An 18,609-nucleotide genomic window follows, 5' to 3' on the forward strand; every position below is an offset into this window, starting at 1 on the left:
GAAAGAGGAAGTGACCGAATGATCTAACTGCTGCTGGGAAGGAAAAGGAAGGAAAAGCAAGACTGTGAGGTGACAATTTGAACTTGGCAATGGGAAGGTCACTGAGAACCTTCACAAAAGCAGTTTTGGTGGAATGATGAGGAAAAAAAGCTCAACTGAAGTTGTTTAGGAAAGGATCAGAGGTACTATAAATCTGGAGCATGTAATAAAAAAAATAAGCTGTTGAGGTGAAAATTTGGTAATGCTCTGCCAGAAGTCCTCTGTTTGACTAATGGGAGAAAAAAATTATTTTTACTACCTCCAGCAGAAACCTGTCTCTCTGGTCATTAATAAATTCATGAATAGTCCTTTTTGTGTCCGCACCTTCAAAGAAAATTGAAATAGACCTAGGTTTAGTTCATTATCCTTCAAGAGCGCCTATAATATAAAAGTTATGCAATTAAATTACTGTATTTGGTATGTATCTGACTTAAAAAACTACTATCCCTTCAAATAAAGTTTTTTTCTAATCACTAAAAAACTGATTTCCTAATAGTAACTACCATTTATTTTGTGTCCATCATATTCCAAGAACTTTATTAGACATTTTAAATAAATCATTTTATTTGATCCTAACAGTAACCCCAATGAGGTACATATTTCTGAACCCATCCTGTATGTGAGCTCAGAATGTCAAGACACTTGCCCAAGATAACAAAGCTAACACCTGGCAGAAGGGGCATATGACTCCAAAGCCCGTGCTGAAGGAGACAGAGCTGTTTTAAATCTTAGTGTTTTGGCCAGTCTGGATATCAAACCAAAGTCCTTTGGCAAAACGTGTGTGGGGATTTTATGGCAGGAAGAAAAAAGATGACAGCTAGCTTTACCATCTAATAATAAAAAAGACTAAGTTTCCTTTCAAGGTTTCTTCATTCTGGAAAAATTACATATAGGCTGCATTTCAACAAGGTTCACTTCATGAAAAACAAACAGAATGTGATATAGAACAAAGTCTCCTGATGAAAACATAGATAAAAGTAGAAGTAAAACAGTGTTTCCTGAATAACCAGTGAGGCTGTGCTGCCCTGGGAAGCCCAGAGTCCCGTTGGGTCATATTCTGCCCCCGCCTCTTAGTAGCTATGAGGACTTGAGTAAATTACTCACCCTCTCCAAGCCTCAGTTTCTTTGTCTGTAAAAATGAGGATCCTAACTGTGGTAGATTGTATTATTGTTCTAAACTATTTCCTGCCCCTCTGTGGAAGAAGATCATCTCCCCCTCCCCTCACTGGTGTTGGGCTTGACCACTGACTTGATTTGGCTCATGGAACGCCAGTGGCAGTGACCTGCATGGCTTCCAGGCAGAAGTTTTAAGAACCACCACTGGTTTCCTTTTCCTCCCTCTGCTGTAACTCCAGCAACATACCAGTCAGGGGCTGTTCCTTTAGAGCAGGACCCAACGAAAAGCACCAACGTTGAAAGGTGAATGACAAATAAACTTATGTTGTTGCAAGCCACTGAAATTGAGGAATGGTTTATGACCACAGCAAAAATTAGTCGAAGTGGGTAATTACTATTACCTTTACCTCATAGTGGTATTATGAGAAGAAGGAAGTGAAGCAACATTTAATAAAACATAGTAACTTCTTTTTCTTAGACAAAGAGAGAATGAGAGAGAGCCGGTGAGCTGGGAGGGGCAGGAGGAGAGAGAGAGAGAATCTTCAGCAGGTTCCACATCCAGTGTGTCAAGAGTAGAAGCTTAACTGACTGAGCCATCCAGGCACCCCAACACATAACAACTTTTTTTTTTTTAAAGATTTTATTTATTTGTCAGAGAGAGAGGGAGAGAGAGCGAGCACAGGCGGACAGAATGGCAGGCAGAGGCAGAGGGAGAAGCAGGCTCCCCGCCAAGCAAGGAGCCCGATGTGGGACTCAATCCCAGGACGCTGGGATCATGACCTGAGCCGAAGGCAGCTGCTTAACCAACTGAGCCACCCAGGCGTCCCACATAACAACTTCTTAACAATTGTTAGCTATTATTAAAAATACAATTGCAATGAGTAATCACTTAATTTTTCCAGGTCAATAATAGCAATATAATGATTATTTTAATCATAAAAAATAGTTCTGTAATTATGGGTGACAACAAGCCCTGGAGTCGGACAAGCATTGGTTTGAATTCCGCATCTACCTAGTGACCTTTAATTAGTGATTCAATCTCACTGAGCCATTTCATCAGAGGAGGAGAAGAGAAACATCTAACAGCATTTTGTTGAGGATTAGATAAAGTAACATATGTGAAGATAATAAGCACCTAGTTATAATGGTTTTCTTTTTAATACATAAAACTTTTTATTATAGAAATCCTCAACATTCGGGGTGCCTGGTTTGCTCAGTCATTAAGTGTCTCCTCCCTTCAGCTCAAGTCATGATTCCAAGGTCCTGGGATCCAGCCCTGCATCTGGCTCCCTGCTCAGTGGGGAGCTTCTTTCTCCCTCTCCTGTTCCCCCTGCTTGTGCTCTTTCTCGTCAAATAAATAAATATAATCTTAAAAAGAAATCCTCAACATTCATAAAATGAACTGCCTTGTACCTATCACCTACTTCAACACAATCAACATCTTATCTCTTGTTTCATCTATTGCTATCCCTCATTCCCCCCTCACTGGCATATTTTAAAGCAAATTCAAGCCATCATTATCATTTAATCCATAAATACTTCAGTATATAACTCCATCAGATAAAAAAGCTTTAAAACATAGCCATGATACAGCTATCACCCCCCCAAAAATGAACAATTCCTTAGGATCATCTTATACCTAGTCTGGGTTCAAATTTTCCCAGTGGTCTCAAAAATAATTTTTTAGAATTAAAAAAATTAAAATCTAGACAAATATCAATTTGGTTGGTATAGCCCCTAAAGTCAACTTTTTATCTATAACTGCCATCCCTACCTCCCCCACACACGACCTTTTCTCCATGCCATTTACTGGTTTAAGGAATCAGAGGAGGGGCGCATGGGTGGTTCAGTCACTTAAGTGCCTGACTTGATTTTGGCTCAGGGCATGACCTTGGGGTCATGAGATCGAGCCCCACGTTGGGATCCTTGGGGGCATGGAGTCTGCTTAACATTCTCTCACTCCAACCCCCTGCCCCTCCCCCACGCCCTCTTTCCCTCTTTTAAAAAACAAAACCAAAACGAAAACCAGACCAATTTCCCTCTAGAATTTCCTGAATAACAGATCTGGCAGATTGCATCCTCATGGTATTATTTAACATGTGCTCAATCGCCCATGTTTACCTGATCAGATTCAGGTTCAATTTATCTAAAGAATATTTTTAGTAGAAAAGAAGCATGAAAGTGCTTATTGTCGCTTTCGCTCAGTCACTTATGATGGATCACATGAATTGGAATACATTTCAATTAAAAAAATCCTATACTGTCCATTTACTAAATATTAGAGTCATGCTTACCATTTTAGGCTACTTTAACATGGTACTATCTGGCTGAGTTGATGTGATTTTATTCTTTCTGTGATCTTTATTCTGGTAATTCTGAAAGATTCTGATGTGATCTTTATTCTGGTAAATAGACTGGATATAGTGGGTTTCCCACTTTGGCTTTTCTAGCTATCCAGAAGGTTTTTTGAAACAAGGAGACCATGTATGATAAAACCATCTTCCAAGCACTAGTGTCCCTCAACACCAGAGTATCTCACCACTCACTGGGGATGTGATCCAGTGGTGTCACCTCTTGAGAGTAAAACCACGGTCAGGATGCCGGCTCCCTGGAAGGGGAGATGGCACTTCTAAGACGCAGCCCAACTCATCTGTCTGTGACAGTAGCCTGTGTAATTTCTTTGAGGTGATCTAGCAGTTGGCTACTACTGCTTACACAAAAATAACTGGGCTCCCAAAGTAGGGGTCACTTGCTCATTTTATACCACGTAGGCTTGTCTTTAATCAGAATTCAGGCAGGAAACGTGAGGTTGGTAAATGGGCGCTTCACCAAAGCAAATCATGATTAGAAAGTCTGAAGGGGATTTCTTTATTTTCAATGAAAATTGTCCAAATGGCTTATCTTTGTAATCAGAAACTGACAACCTGATTTCCATTGCTGACAGAGCTCAGATGGTCTTGGATAATACCAAACAATTTTACCATTTCCTTTTAAGAGTCTAGTGTATTTCATTTACTGTTAAGAGACCAGTAACCCCTCTGTCAACCAGCCTGGTGTCGAATAGGGTCATCTGCAAAGTCATATTTGCTTGTTCTCTCAGAAGTGGTAGTGTGGCATGGATTTTTGAAGGTAGCCACTTTGTGTAGAACTCAAAAACACGTCATGTATAATTTTAAGTGCTCTTGATGACTTAGGGTTCACCATTCTACAGAGGTGAGCTATGAGACACAAGACTGACGCTAGCTTTACCCTATCCATGGTATAGTCACTGATACCGCCATGTTGCCTGACATTTTTGCACTTCTTTGTACAACGATAGTGCAGAATACGCATCTCCAAGATCTAAAAAAGTTAACATGGCTCCCCTCTTCTACACTAATTATTGACTCCAAAGTTCTTTCCCAAGTGTTTCTTTTTTGTTGCTCTCTGAAGATTTTTTTTTTTAATCACAGTTTGGCAGAGTTACCAAAATTTTAAGTTACCACAGCAAATCCTGGGCACTTGATGTAACTTTCTTCCTCTTTGCCTCCCTTCCTTTCTTCCTTACTTTTTAATTTTAATTTAAAAATTTAGTTAAGACTCATCCTGGGGGAAGATTTTATGACCCCATCATCCTATCATTAATCACTTCAACCACACTTTAAACTGCTTTCTATCTCATTTGTAAGCACTTCTTGATCTGATAAGAAAAGTCAATGAAATTTTGATTACCATATTGTTCCTTTTCATAGAGCAATAATTAATATCCTGTAATATTTTATCTTGTTGCCCTCAAGTGCCATTAAAACAGGTTGTGTTTTTGCAACAACAGGAAAACCTATTTAATTCTATTAGCTTCCTGATTCTGGATATATAAGCTGTATGGTGCAGAAAATCAACACTTTGCTTTAGAAAGTTTCTATATATTTCTACATTTAGAAATGGGTTTAAATGGCTGTAGCCATAACCTTTAATACTGTATCATTTTAGCAATGACTTTCTTCCTTAGAGCCATGAAAATGAGTAACAGTGTATTTCTTAGAAATATGTTTTCTTATTTAAAATAGATTTTGTCCCGGGGCGCCTGGGTGGCTCAGTGGGTTAAATCCTCTGCCTTCAGCTCAGGTCATGATCCCAGGGTTCTGGGATCAAGCCCCACATCGGACTCTCTGCTCAGCAGGGAGCCTGCTTCCTCCTCTCTCTCTGCCTGCTTCTCTGCCTGCTTGTGATCTCCATCTGTCAAATAAATAAAATCTTTAAAAATAAATAAATAAATAAATAAATAAAATAGATTTTGTCCCAACTCTCAGTTTCCATTTACAAATCCCCCCAACCATAGTATGAGACAGCATACTTTTCTTTTTAACCTCCAGAAAGCCCCTAAACCTGACATTAACAGTAAATATTCAAAACAATATTCTTAAACAGTAATCTAGACTTACCTTCTGTTAATCTTAGAATAAGAGAGGGATCTAGCCCAAATTTTTCGAATGAGCCACCAGCTGTGTCAGAGTAGAAAGCTACTTGGCCCAGGTGTGAACGACTCTTCATTCGAGATGAAAATGTAGACTTCTGGTAGACTTTCATGCTGCGGTTTATAAATTTTTCCTGCCCAAGTGCAAAAGTTGAAAAGAATTTCTAATATACCAAAATAATGTTGTCTTTAAAAATAATGATCAGATATAAAACTATCATTTACAGTAAGTCTTTTTCTCATAACTGGTACATTTCTCATTACTGATACAACTTTGAGTTCTTATCTCTGAAGGAGCAGGTATAGTTTACAATTCCTTCTCTTACGAAGCTGAGCACAAATATAAAGACATTCAACATTTACTAAACATGTACATCATAAATATGAGCGTGGGAAGGGTTTTGGCTTTATCTTCATTTTCTTTTTTTTTTTAAAGATTTTATTTATTTGACAGACAGAGATCACAAGTAGGCAGAGAGGCAGGCAGAGAGAGAGGAGGAAGCAGGCTCTCTGCTGAGCAGAGATCCCAATGCGGTGCTCGATCCCAGGACCCTGGGATCATGACCTGGGCCGAAGACAGAGCTTTAACCCACTGAGCCACCCAGGCGCCCCCATTTTCATTTTTATTTTTTAATCCTTGTCTTGCCCAACTGCAGGAACTTGGAAGTTCCACTGATTTGAAAGGATTGGTTCTGTGGAATTGAATTGAAAACTTGAGAGGAAAAGTACACATAAATAAATCAGACTTTGAAGTTTATGGATCTTTGCTCAATTTAATTTTGGACACTTTCAATAAAACTATACAACACAAGCATAAATCCTTCACCTTACAGATGAATCTTTTATTGAGCATTTCAAGATAACTTCTTCATTCCAAATGGGATTTTTTTTATTTTTTTATTTTTTATTTTTTTTATTTATTTGACAGAGAGAGAGAGAGATCACAAGTAGGCAGAGAGGCAGGCAGAGAGAGAGAGGGGAGGAAGCAGGCTCCCTGCCGAGCAGAGAGCCCGATGCGGGGCTCGATCCCAGGACCTGGGATCATGACCTGAGCTGAAGGCAGAGGCCTTAACCCACTGAGCCACCCAGGCGCCCCCCCCTTTTTTTTTTTTTTTATTTATTTGACAGAGAGAGAGAGAGATCACAAGTAGGCAGAGATAAATGGGATTTTTTTTTTAAATCCTATAATCACTCTTTATCTCTAGGAATAAGGACAGCAAACCTCTTGAAATCCAAATCATGTATTAAATGGTATAATAATATAAGTAGTGAGATTAACTGCAAAACACAGCTTTGGTAGCCTCATCTCTAATTTAGCTTCATACCAAATAATTCTAAAATGACTCCCTCCTCCACTTTTGTTCCTTCTTCCTTCCCTGCCCTCTTCCCTAATACACACATACACATTCTCTATCTGTATCTGCCTGGCAAATTTTAACTTATTCTTAACAATTCAGCTCTTGCTATCTCTTCAGTGATGTCTTTGTGCATGTGTGTGCACAGAGACAACCACAGACACACATACACACCACCACCACCACCATCCTCTCCAACAAAGATGCTCACTCCTTTCTCTACATGTCCATGTCCTTTGCTCTATTACTGTAATGTATCAGCTCTAAGATATCATTGGATGCAGATGCACTATTATTTTATGCACTGCCTGTTGTGCATGGCATCCCACCTATATAAGTTGGATCCCAATTTCAGGAATGAGAAAATGTGGGAAAAAATATGGGCAATGGGGACGCCTGGGTGGCTCAGTTGGTTAAGCAGCTGCCTTCGGCTCAGGTCATGATCCCAGCGTCCTGGGATCAAGTCCCACATCGGGCTCCTTGCTTGGCAGGGAGCCTGCTTCTCCCTCTGCCTTTGCCTGCCACTCTGTCTGCCTGTGCTCGCTTGCTCACTCTCTCTGACAAACAAACAAACAAACAAACAAACAAATAAATAAATAAATAAAATCTTAAAAAAAAAAATATGGGCAATGAAGTGGGATATACCATAATTGTCATATGTGTTGGTCAGAGTGTGTCTGTCTTCCCCCAGTAGGCAATGATCATTGGGTCCTTCCCATAGGCTGGATGCTCTTCCTGTTGTGCATGCTTATGCCCCAGCATAGCGGGCGATGCACACATCCACACCTGACCCCTTGTCTTCACCCAGCAGAGTTCATAAAAGTGAAGGATAAGAAGATAAATTTCTAACATTAATTTGGAGTAGGCTTTTAATAAAACCTTACCTTTTTCTTTGCTGCCATTTCATTTTCTTTGAAAAGAAAGAGATCTTTGAAAAAGATCCTATATGGCTTGTCCTTTTTGACTGGTTCATCTTTTCCTTTATCTGTAAAAAAAAAAAAGGAAAAGAAAAACATCTGTCGTCCCTGTTCTGTTGATCAGAAGGACCAGGCTTCCACCAGCCAGGCTGGAGCAGGTGGACAGGTGGGTCTCTGAGGTGGAGGGCACAGGCAGCCCTTGCCTCTCCAACTGAGCTAGAGATTCAGGGCCTGGATCTCAAGGGCAGAAGACGCAGCTCATCTGTCTGTTTCCCTTGGCACCAAGCACAGTGCTTAATACTTCAGGGGAATGAGTCTATATTTGTTGTGTAAATAGAGAAGGGGGCCTATTACAGGATAGTGGGATCTTATCTTGAGGCATTAAGATTTTGCTTCTTCTGGTCACTAAAAATATATGTACTATTACCCTTACACTGCCATTTTCGCAGCAATAGACGCAGTCACTACCCTTAGGGACATCCTTGGTCCAGACTAGAGAGTCTCCAAAAAAAAAAAAAAAAAAAAAATCAAAGATAATGACAAGTATGGGCAAGGGTGTGGAGGAATTGGAATCTTAACATTCTGCTAATGGGAAGGGAAAATAGTGCAGCCGCTTTGGAAAACAGCCTCAAAAAGTTGAACATATAGTTGCTATGTGACCCATCCCTTCCACTCCTAGAAATGAAAATGTATGTCCACATGAAAACTTGTACATGAATATTTATAGCAGTATTATACAGAATAGTCAAAAGATAGAAACAACCCAAATATCTATCAACCGAAGAACTGGTAAACAAAATGTGGTGTATCCATACAATGGACTATTAGTCAGCTGTAAGAAGGATACATACTCTAAGACTGATGAAACTTGGAAATATTATATTAAGTAAAAGGAGCCACATGAAGTCCCTACATTATAAGATTCCATTATATACCATGAAATGTCAAGAATAGGCACAACCATGGAGCCAAAATGGAGATTAGCGGTTGCTGAGGGCTGGACGGGAGTTAGGGGCTAAGGGGCACAGGGTTTCTTTCTGAGATGATAAAAATGTTCTAAAATGGACTGTGGTGATGGTGGCACATATCTGTGAGTACAAAGCATGGACTTAAATACTTAATAAAAAAAGAAGCCTGGCCATAAGGGGGCTGAAGAAAAGGGAGAGGAAGGGAGGGAGAGAGAAGTCGACTGAATTTCTGAATGAACTTTTTGTTTTTATTCATAAAATCTGATGGGGAACCTGGGTGGTTCAGTGGGTTAAGGCCTCTGCCTTCGGCTTGGGTCATGATCCCAGGGTCCTGGGATCGAGCCCCGAATCGGGCTCTCTGCTCAGTGGGGAGCCTGCTTCCCTCTCTCTCTCTGCCTGTCTCTCTGCCTACCTGTGATCTGTCAAATAAATAAATAAAATCTTAAAAAAAAAATCTGAAATGATAAAAGGTTTTTCTCTTTTTCTTTCTTTCTGGCTTTTTAATGCTTGGGGGTGGAAATTTTAGCTTCAGATCCAAGAGCCAAAAGCAGGAATTCTGGAGCTTAGAACTGACACCTTAAGTCAGAGAAGGGGAAGGGACAACTGAAAACACATCCCCCTTCCTGCCCCAGCCCCTGCACCACTTTCACCTCCCAAAATACCAGAGCATCTTGAAAGTACCCCTCCTCTCTAAGTGGCTGAAAGAGACAATAGGGCCAGGAGTTATTGGTCTGGAGCTTAAAGGCTGCCAGAGAATGAGCTGTTTGCCAGGGATTCAGTTGGTAAAGTGGGAATGCCTGGTATAGAAACCTCAGGCACGTTTTTCTGTGGGTAATGGGTTAGGAAGAAAGAAAATTGCAGAGGTGGAAACTTTGAGCTTCTGATTCACCTTGTCGGTAAAGGAGGGATCCCCTGCCCCCAAATAGTATGAGATGATTGAACATATGACACTCCACACTGGACTGATGAGATAGATAGAGGTTTATTAGTCACTTACACTCACAGCTCAGGGAGGAGGACACCACCTGCTATATAGGGCCACATCAAAGAGGTCAAGACAATACATGAAATTAGGCCTTATAATACATGAGCAGACAGGTGGGAGGGGTCCAGGCAGCTGGGCTTGGAGACAGCAGGAGTATGGAAGGGCATAGCCAACAGGCTGAGGCCCAGGAGGCAACAGAAGTCAAAGACCCAAAGGTTCTTGGGCTTGAGTGGCATTGCCAGAGTTCATGACCTATACCCTATACTCTCAGGCCAGAGCTAGGCCTGACATCCCAGGAAGGGACCACTGATGTCCTCCAAAGGGCGAACCATTGGTAGGCTGGACATCTCTCTCAACCAACCCTCTCTCCTCCCAAGAAAAACCTTGTAAACTTACTGTCCACCCCACCCTAGGTGACTTAACGCCTTAAATGCCTGAGTTTAAATTCTGTCTGACCAGGTTTCAGTGTCCTGGATTGACAAGACATTTTCTTCCCCTCCAACTCCAAACCCAAGTTCCTTTTGGTATAAAGAAATAGAAAAAACGTAAAACTCTAAACACCAAGTATATTAGTTTCCTACGGCAGCCATAATAAATGGCCACAAACTTGGCAGCTTAAGACAAGAGAATTTCTCTCACAGTCCTGGAGCTCAGGCGTCCCTCATCAAAGTGTCAGCAGGACTACGCTCCCTCCAAAGGCTCTGTGGGAGACTCCTTCCTCATCTCTTCCAGCTTCTGGTGGCTTCAGGCATGCATTGGCCTTTTAACTCCAATCTTTGCCTCCGTGTTCACAGGGACTTCTTTTTCTCACAAAGATACTTGTCATTTAGGATTTAGGACCCACCTTAAGTCCAGGATGATCTCATCTTAAGATCCTTACCTCAATTACATTTGAAAGACCCTTTTGCCAAATAAGGTCACATCGCTGGGGTGAAGACACGGAGAGCTACCATTTTGGAGGGACCACTTTCAACCCACTCTAACAAGTTTCCTGAATTATAAACTCACTCTAAGCACTGGCCCTTAGCCAGTCCTTCTCTCCACCTGAATGACTTCCTAGTCACGTGGAACTGGGGCCGCCACAACAAATTACTGCAAACAGAGCAGCTTAAAACAGCAGGCACGGATTCTCTCCCAGTCCTGAAGGCCAGAGGTCTAAGAAGAAGGTGTGGGGTTGGTTCCTTCCGGAGTCTCTGAGGAAGAATCTATGGCGTGACTTTCCCTGAGCCCATAGAAAGTGCCTATGGAACGCCTGTCCCCTGTTACACACTCTTGGTGTTATCCAATGTTCAAAGCTTTGTCAAACCTGTCAGTGACAAAGAAGCCATTCTTCTATACCGATAAATATGAACTCCTTGTATACTTTTAAAGAAGCAGGAGGAGGAGAGAAAGGCTGGAAAAGGAAAGGAGAGGACAGATTTTGATAAAATGTGGTTATTCATGTCCTTTATTATGACAAATAATTGAGTTAATTGTTTTATGTCATGAAATTCCCTAGCAACCTAGCTAAATATGACCATTTAATGCCTCTCCGATGTGAAGATTTTTTCTTGGCAGAATTAAAATTGGAAGAGAAATTTCTCTTCTCAGTAGCCCATTTATAAACTCCTGACATAGAAAGACCATGTGTGATGCTTGTCGTGTGCCGTTCTCCTTTTGCTACGTTCCCAATCCACCATGGAGACTGACCATACCAGGCACAAAGCAAGAACTCATTGACAGATTTCCTCTTTACCTTCAGGAGCCCGTGATACCGGCAAAAAAGTTGATGACATTTTGTCTCCTGGCCCTGTCCAAAGAAAAGGAAATGCATTAAAAATAAATTCTGTAAAACTGAGAATCAGGTGATGTACGCAAGTGTCGAGTTACTAAATTGTACACCTGAAACTAATATAACACTTCATGCTAACTAACTGGAATTGAAATAAAAACTTAAAAAAAAAAAAATTCTGTAAACCTTGCGGAAAGGGGCTGAGTTCAACAACCAGTGATTCCAAATAGCCTTCATTGCTTTTAAAAGTACAGACTCTTTGGTCCAGCAAATCCAAGTCTGGGAATGTACCCAAGAAGATAATTGGGTAAGTGGGCAGTGTGAGTATGTACAATAATGTTTGTTGACATGTTATTTAATAAACAGGGAGTTGATTAAATAACTCTGGGATACCCATAACACGGATTGTCCTGTGGTCCCTCAAAAACAATGCTCTGGTCACTAGTCCCTCTGTTAACTATCTATTAAAAGTGAAAAACAAGGGGCGCCTGGGTGGCTCAGTGGGTTAAGCCTCTGCCTTTGGCTCAGGTTATGATCCCAGGGTCCTGGGATGGAGCCCCGCATCAGGCTCTCTGCTCTGTGGGGAGCCTGCTTCCCCTTCTCTCTCTGCCTGCCTCTATGCCTACTTGTGATCTCTCTCTGTCAAATAAATAAATAAAATCTTTTAAAAAAATGTGAAAAACAAAATATTTTCAAAGGGCGGGAGTGGTGCGGATAAAAGAACACCTGCCAAATCAGATGTTTGAAAAATAGTTCTCCGAACGTCAGTTGGGGGGGTGTGGTCTTCAATTTGGAGCAACCCCTCCTCATATTCTATCGGCTTTGGGATTAGGGTTAGGTACCAAATTTAAGGAAGTGACCCCCAAAACTTAGTTATCAAAATAAATAACATGTTAATGCAATTTTTTAAGAATTCCAGGGGGAAAAGTCCATGGTGAACAAAATATTAGCATTTTAATACAGATGGGATCTGACTGTGCGCCCCATGACCCCAAGAGTGAGCACCTCCCTTGCCACACCTTCGTTCCGGCCCACGGATCTCATCTTTATGTACATTTTTGATATTTTGTTCATCGTGGGAATTTTTGCATTCATTTTTATTTTTAAAAATAGTGAACTAAAATGTTGTTTGTGTTTGTCCTCCCCTTAGGTTTTGCACCAAAGGTAAACGTTTCCCTTGCTTCACCCTAATCCTTGTCTTGACTTTTTACACTTTTTAATATTATTATTTCTCAATGAGCTTGTGTAATGTTTACAATGAAAAATGTAATAATGATTCTTTCACAGGGGAGGAAAAAAGGATATTCAGGAGTTTATATAAAAAGGTGTGTCCACACAAGAACAATGGGACAAACATCCCGTTTCAAGCTGCCCATTTAAATTTATGCCTCAGGGGGGAGGGGAGTTGGGGGGGTTATGGACATTGGGGAGGGTATGTGCTATGGTGAGTGCTGTGAAGTGTGTAAACCTGGCGATTCACAGACCTGTACCCCTGGGGATAAAAATATATTAGATGTTTATAAAAAATTAAAAAAATAAATAAATAAAATAAAAACTTAATAAATTTAAAAAAAAATTTATGCCTCAGGTCTCTCAAAGAGCCATTTTGAAGAGACTCCCGGAGGCATTTCTAGCAGATGATTAAAGATGCTCACTATGGAATGGAAAAGCCAGCTTGATATTTACAGATGGTTTAATATTTACAGATTTGATATTTACAGATGGGTATTTACAGATAGTGAGCAAGATCATTTAACATTCAAAAAATATTTATTGAGTACCTCCTATGTGCTAGACACTGTTCTGGGTGCCCCAAACAGGGCAATTTAAAAATGACAGCAACAACAGCAAAAGACGGAAAAACATACTTTCTTCGTGGGGCCTACATTTCAATTACTCAGCAGCTCTGAGCCTCAGTTCCTAATCCATCAAATGGGAATATAATTTCCCCTCTTCAAGCTTTCATGAGGTTTCAATGACGTCATGTGTATAAACCAGCAGGCAGGGCGCCCGGCCCACACAGCAAACTCAGTAAGTGGGAGCAATTTTGTGCTAATATTTACCAAGGAGAATGTGATTTTCCTTCCAGTGATTATAAAAATGAAAATGGAAAAGAGGAAAGAAATTATGCTAAAGCTTATAAAAGAGAAAAGATTAACAAAAAGCTTAGGTCATTGATGTTATACTTTTTCAGATTACTGAAGATTTTTTTCTGCAGGCATTGGGTTCATTCTGACAGTGGAAAAGAAGGGTCGGTGAAAAATTGACAACAGTCTGCTGGGTTGATGTATTTGGAATTTGGGTGGCCAATAGTAAAGATTTGTAGGTTTTTGTGTATTTATGTGCTCTGCACTCATCCAAATCCCTAAGATTCTGCTCAGTTATTTGACATACATTTCCTCTTTCAATTCTCCTATCTATTTAAATTCATTCCCCTATCCAGCTCCACTTTCGTTCACTTTGTCTTAAGTCTACCTGGAACAAAAATCTTCATCCCTGGGTTCTGGCACTTTTTCCCTCCTAGAAAAACCAGAGGTTGTCGTTCCTCGAAGCCAACTGCTAATAGCAGGTATCTGCTCTGACTCCATCTTTCCAGTAATTCATAAAACATGTGAATGGAACCAGCAGTCTTTAGAAGTTGTTATACATAAATATGTACTTCATCTCCCTATTGATGAATGAAGGGTTGGTGAAGAACCCAGGGGAGAAGAAGAGAGGCAGCTATTTCTAGAAGGGACTGTAAAGGTCTCTGAACTAAACCAATATAATGGGCCAACCAGGAAAAGAAAGTCAAAGCCAGTGAATGTCTTAGTTGTGCAAAATCAAAGTAGCGTGACTACACAAAGACTCTGTACTAAAACAGGGGGGAAATGTCATTGGATTGCATAGCAAATGCCTGCCAATTCACACCAAAAATATATGTTAAAAATATGAAACGTATGTTCAAATCCAACTTCTGGCAGATGAAAAAGATGAGGGGCTCAGAAAAATGAGGGCCTTAAAATGGTGATGTGTGACTTCAGGCCGTCATTTTCAGAGGTGGCAGAGGCCAGTTGTGAGAAGCAAGGACTGTCATTATGCTCCTTAATCCCCATGCCTCAGTTTCCCCGTCTTTCAAAAGGGCGGGTGAGAATGGCACCTACCTCAGGAGATGGTTAGGCGAGTTAACATGTGTCCCCCCACACTTTAGACAGCATCAGGGGCTCAGTGAGCACCACAGCAGTGTAAGCCCATGGGGAAAGCATTCTAGAGAGGAGGATGCCTGGTGTGTATGAGGAACAGCAAGGAGATCTGTGGAACTTCAGCGAGGTGAACAAAGCGCAGAGTGACAGATGAGATCGGAGAGATCGTGAGGGCCCTGTGGGCCATTTCCTCAGTGAAATGAGAATCTGGAATGAGCCACTCTGCCTGCTGAGCTGCGAAGACAGTGTACAAGGGGGTGAGAGTGGAATGAGGCCCCCTGCTGGGAGGCTATGGTCACTGGGAACAAGAGACCATGGAAGTGGTGAGAGGTGGTCAGATTCCAGATACATTTGGAAAGGACTGGCTGATGGTCTGGGCGTGGGGTAGGAGATAAAGAGCCCGGGAAAGAAAGGATGGAGTTGCAATAGATGGAGACAGAGCGGCTGTGGGGAAAGGGGCAACTGGGAACATCAAAGGTTCAGTTGGGAATATGTGACGTTTGAGATACATTAGACATCCAAGGGGATGTGGGTGTAAAATACACTGTTCTCCAAAGTGAACACCCATATCGGTTGATTTAAGAAATGCTAGCATTCCTCTAACATTATGCAATTCAGATGCATATGCATCTGCATTATGCCGAGTCAGATGTTTGATGTGTATCATCACAGGGGGAGCATGGATGACACTATGGAAAGACCATGGCCTTGACGGCAGGCAGGTTTGAATCCTTCCTCTTGCTCTTACCAGCTCTTTCTCTTAGGCCTATCTGAGGAAACTCCGTGCACCTTAGGTTCTTCTATCCAGTACGGATGTTCTCAACCATAGGTAATGCGTGCAATGTGCCTACTCACGGTAGGATGATAGGGAAATAATTGCCTATAATTTCCTAAAGTAGATGTTCCAGATCTGTCTTCTCTCTAGTCTGCTCTGTCTTGCAAATAACTACCAGCATTGAAAAGGAGGGATAACTGACAACCAACTTTTGTAAGAAACCCTGAACTCAAATTCTCGAAACTGATTCATTTGCGAGGAATCTCAAGCAATATCAGTGCAAGTGTGGGGAACCTGACCCACCTTCGTGCACATTCTTAACATTCCAAGCTTCGTGGAAGTAGAAAAAGAGGAGTGGGGTTTTACAATGCCCAACCCCAAAGTCCAAGACCAACTCCGAATACAATGAACGATAACAGTATCTACCCGATATTATTCGAAGCAGTTTCTGTTTGATCTCTACAACTCAGGGAAAATGGATTTCCAGTCTCTCAGGAGGACATAAAAAGCTTTGTTGATCTCCCATATACAAACAAAGATTAGACAGATTCAGACCAAAAGCCTTGCGGTTTTTGCCCACCTCTTTTCCACCCACTTGGACAAATACTAGGAGAAAAGGCTGTAAACTGTGTCCTTGGATGGTGTGGAGAGACCAGACTTAGCAATTTTTTGTTTACCTGAGAGCCAGGAGCCAGTAGGTCCTTGGCCTGTTCAATGACCTGCCTCTTTCGATTAGGTCAGAAGCAGAGCACAGTGATGAGGAAATTACCTTCAGCTTGACCTTTAAGGCCCTGCTGGCGTATTTTGTGTAGACTTTCCTGTTGACATTTCTGACTGCCCCTTTCGCAAACTGAAAAAACAAAAAAACAAAACAAAACAAAACAAAACCCCCCCCTGGGGGTTGTAAAAAGTACTGTGTGAACAAACAAGTGCTATAGGGATGTTGGTAATCACTGAGGAAATTATCTATAATTATGTATTTAAAAATGACCAAGGAGGAGAGAAGCCCACCCTTGTCCTTGCTTGTGCAAACCTCTTGCTTGCAGGGGCTTCTCAGGCCGTGCCTATGTCACCCACAAATCATCCCCGTGAATAGAGTGACCATTCCTTTTTGACTTCCCCAAAACATATAAGCTTTCAGTTCATGGTACATTCTGTGAACTCAGGAAGGGACCTCATGGCCGGAATCTTCTATTGAATTTAATTGACCAAGAAGAGAAAAAACAGGATTAAAATAAACTAGCTGCAGCAGCAGAATAATAATAATGATGATGATAATAACACCTATTATTTAGAGCTAGTGACTGGGCGAAGTGTTTTCCATTTCATCTTCTCTAAAACTCAAACAAGACCATAAGATAGAAAGAAACAATTACCCTATGAGAAGATGGATGGAAAACTGAGGTTTGGGAAAATTAAGGACATTTCCCAAGGTCAAACAGCTCATCAGTGACAGTGGGATTAAGACCAGTTTATGGAAGACCAAAGCCTTCTCTATTTCTATAATGTCACTCCCTCCTTTACACCTACAACCTCCTAAATCTGCAAATATGCCTGTAATAGCAAATGGAACAGATTCAAGTCTTTAGCAGAAATGTTAGAGAGAAAATTTTAATATTTCTCTATGAATTAGTGACTTTATATGTTTGCGTTTCACTATTTCTATTTCTCTTGTATTATTTCTCTCTATATACCTTTCTCTTTAAAACTGTGTATAGGCACACCCATCTGTTTGTGATTTTATGTCTGAGCTGTGAGTAATGTATGGATTTTTTCCGCCCATCTGGTCTCTTTTACTCACATCCTCTACTTTTTTTCCATTTTACTTCTTTTTTTTTCCATTTTACTTCTTTTCCATTTTTTTCCTTTCTTCTCTCTTTCCTACCAAGTGGTTTCTCTCTTGTAAGACCAAAATACGAAGCTAAAGTATATTCTTATTTATTGTGTTTATCTAGAGGATTTTTTGCTTTATCTTGTTTTTAAGTGGCTTTTAAAATAACAATTGACTTACTTTTGTATTTTATGATTTTACAGGCCTCAGCCTGCTTTGATGGTCTGTTATTCCTGTTTGCAAAGTGTCTCCCTTTAGACTGTCGTCTTGGCGAGGCAGGGAAAGTGACTTTCCTGTCTCTATGTTCCACAGCCTAACACAGAGCTGCTACTAAAAGTGTATAAACAGAATAAAATAATTAAGAATTAAAACCCAGTGCCTGCCAGTGTTTTCACAGCAGCTGATAGGTGAGAAGAGATGCGGGTGAAAATTACCGACCATCTTCCTTAAACAAGTTTGATTCTGTCTCCAATCTTGGTGGCAAATTGAGAGTAGCAACCCCCCACCCTCACCCCGCCCCAGATCCAGTTGGGGTGAGGATGGGGGCGGACACGGAGCTGAAACCACTTTTACCTGCAAGAGTTCGGATCCAGGAGCCGGTCCAAACCTATCCTTCAGGAAGACGTTAGGGGACACTGGGCAGAGGCGCCAATGGACTCTCTGGTCTGGCTCTATCCTCCCCCGCCAGGATCCCCCTTCATCTCGGGGACCTTCTGGTAGGGGATTCCGGAGCTGAGCTAACCGAAAATTGTGCGCGGCACCCGTCACCCTGCTCCACGGCCGCGCGGACCCAGGGGCAACTCCCCCACCGCACGCCCCTGCTCCCCACCTTCGGGTTCCTTCTGCCGACCGCCCGTCACGTTCGAGCCGGCGGGGCAGAGGTTCCCCCACGCTGCCTCTCCTGGGTCTCTACGCCCGGTTCCCGCCCCAGCTCCTGGGGAGAGGTTTTCCTCTACTCAGCCCCACCTGGGCTCCCCGGCCTTTCGGGGACCCCCTTCCTCCTGGCCTTGTGTTAACGGAGCCCACCTTTCTCTCTCCCGGTAACCCAGCGTCAGGTCCCTAATCTAGAAAGTAGGGACTACGGTCTCCATCACATTTACCCAGAACATCGGGCGACCAAAAAAAGAGGCGATTCCAGGATCACGTTTATTACTAATTCCCCGCCTCCCCCGCCCCCTCGGGTCGTCGGCCCCAGCTCTGCAGCCGCGCGGGCCGGA

General features: G+C 41.8%; 1 protein-coding gene across 3 annotated transcripts in view; it reads right to left on the reverse strand.

Annotated features, from left to right (window-relative positions):
* CCDC38 (coiled-coil domain containing 38) overlaps nt 1-18,169 on the reverse strand; it is a 49,041-nt gene extending 30,872 nt beyond the window's left edge. For all 3 annotated transcript variants that reach the window (XM_047742127.1, XM_047742126.1, XM_047742128.1), the window contains exons 1-5: nt 17,966-18,169; nt 11,569-11,622; nt 7,848-7,948; nt 5,577-5,742; nt 299-363 (exon numbers count right to left, since the gene is read on the reverse strand). In XM_047742127.1, the coding sequence (XP_047598083.1) occupies nt 299-363; nt 5,577-5,742; nt 7,848-7,948; nt 11,569-11,608 (372 nt within the window). In that variant the 5' untranslated portion in view covers nt 11,609-11,622; nt 17,966-18,169. The remainder of the gene's footprint in view (nt 1-298; nt 364-5,576; nt 5,743-7,847; nt 7,949-11,568; nt 11,623-17,965) is intronic.
* Nucleotides 18,170-18,609: the final 440 nt, after the last annotated feature.

This window comes from Lutra lutra, chromosome 8 (genome assembly GCF_902655055.1).
Source record: "Lutra lutra chromosome 8, mLutLut1.2, whole genome shotgun sequence".
NCBI classification, from domain to species: domain Eukaryota; kingdom Metazoa; phylum Chordata; class Mammalia; order Carnivora; family Mustelidae; genus Lutra; species Lutra lutra.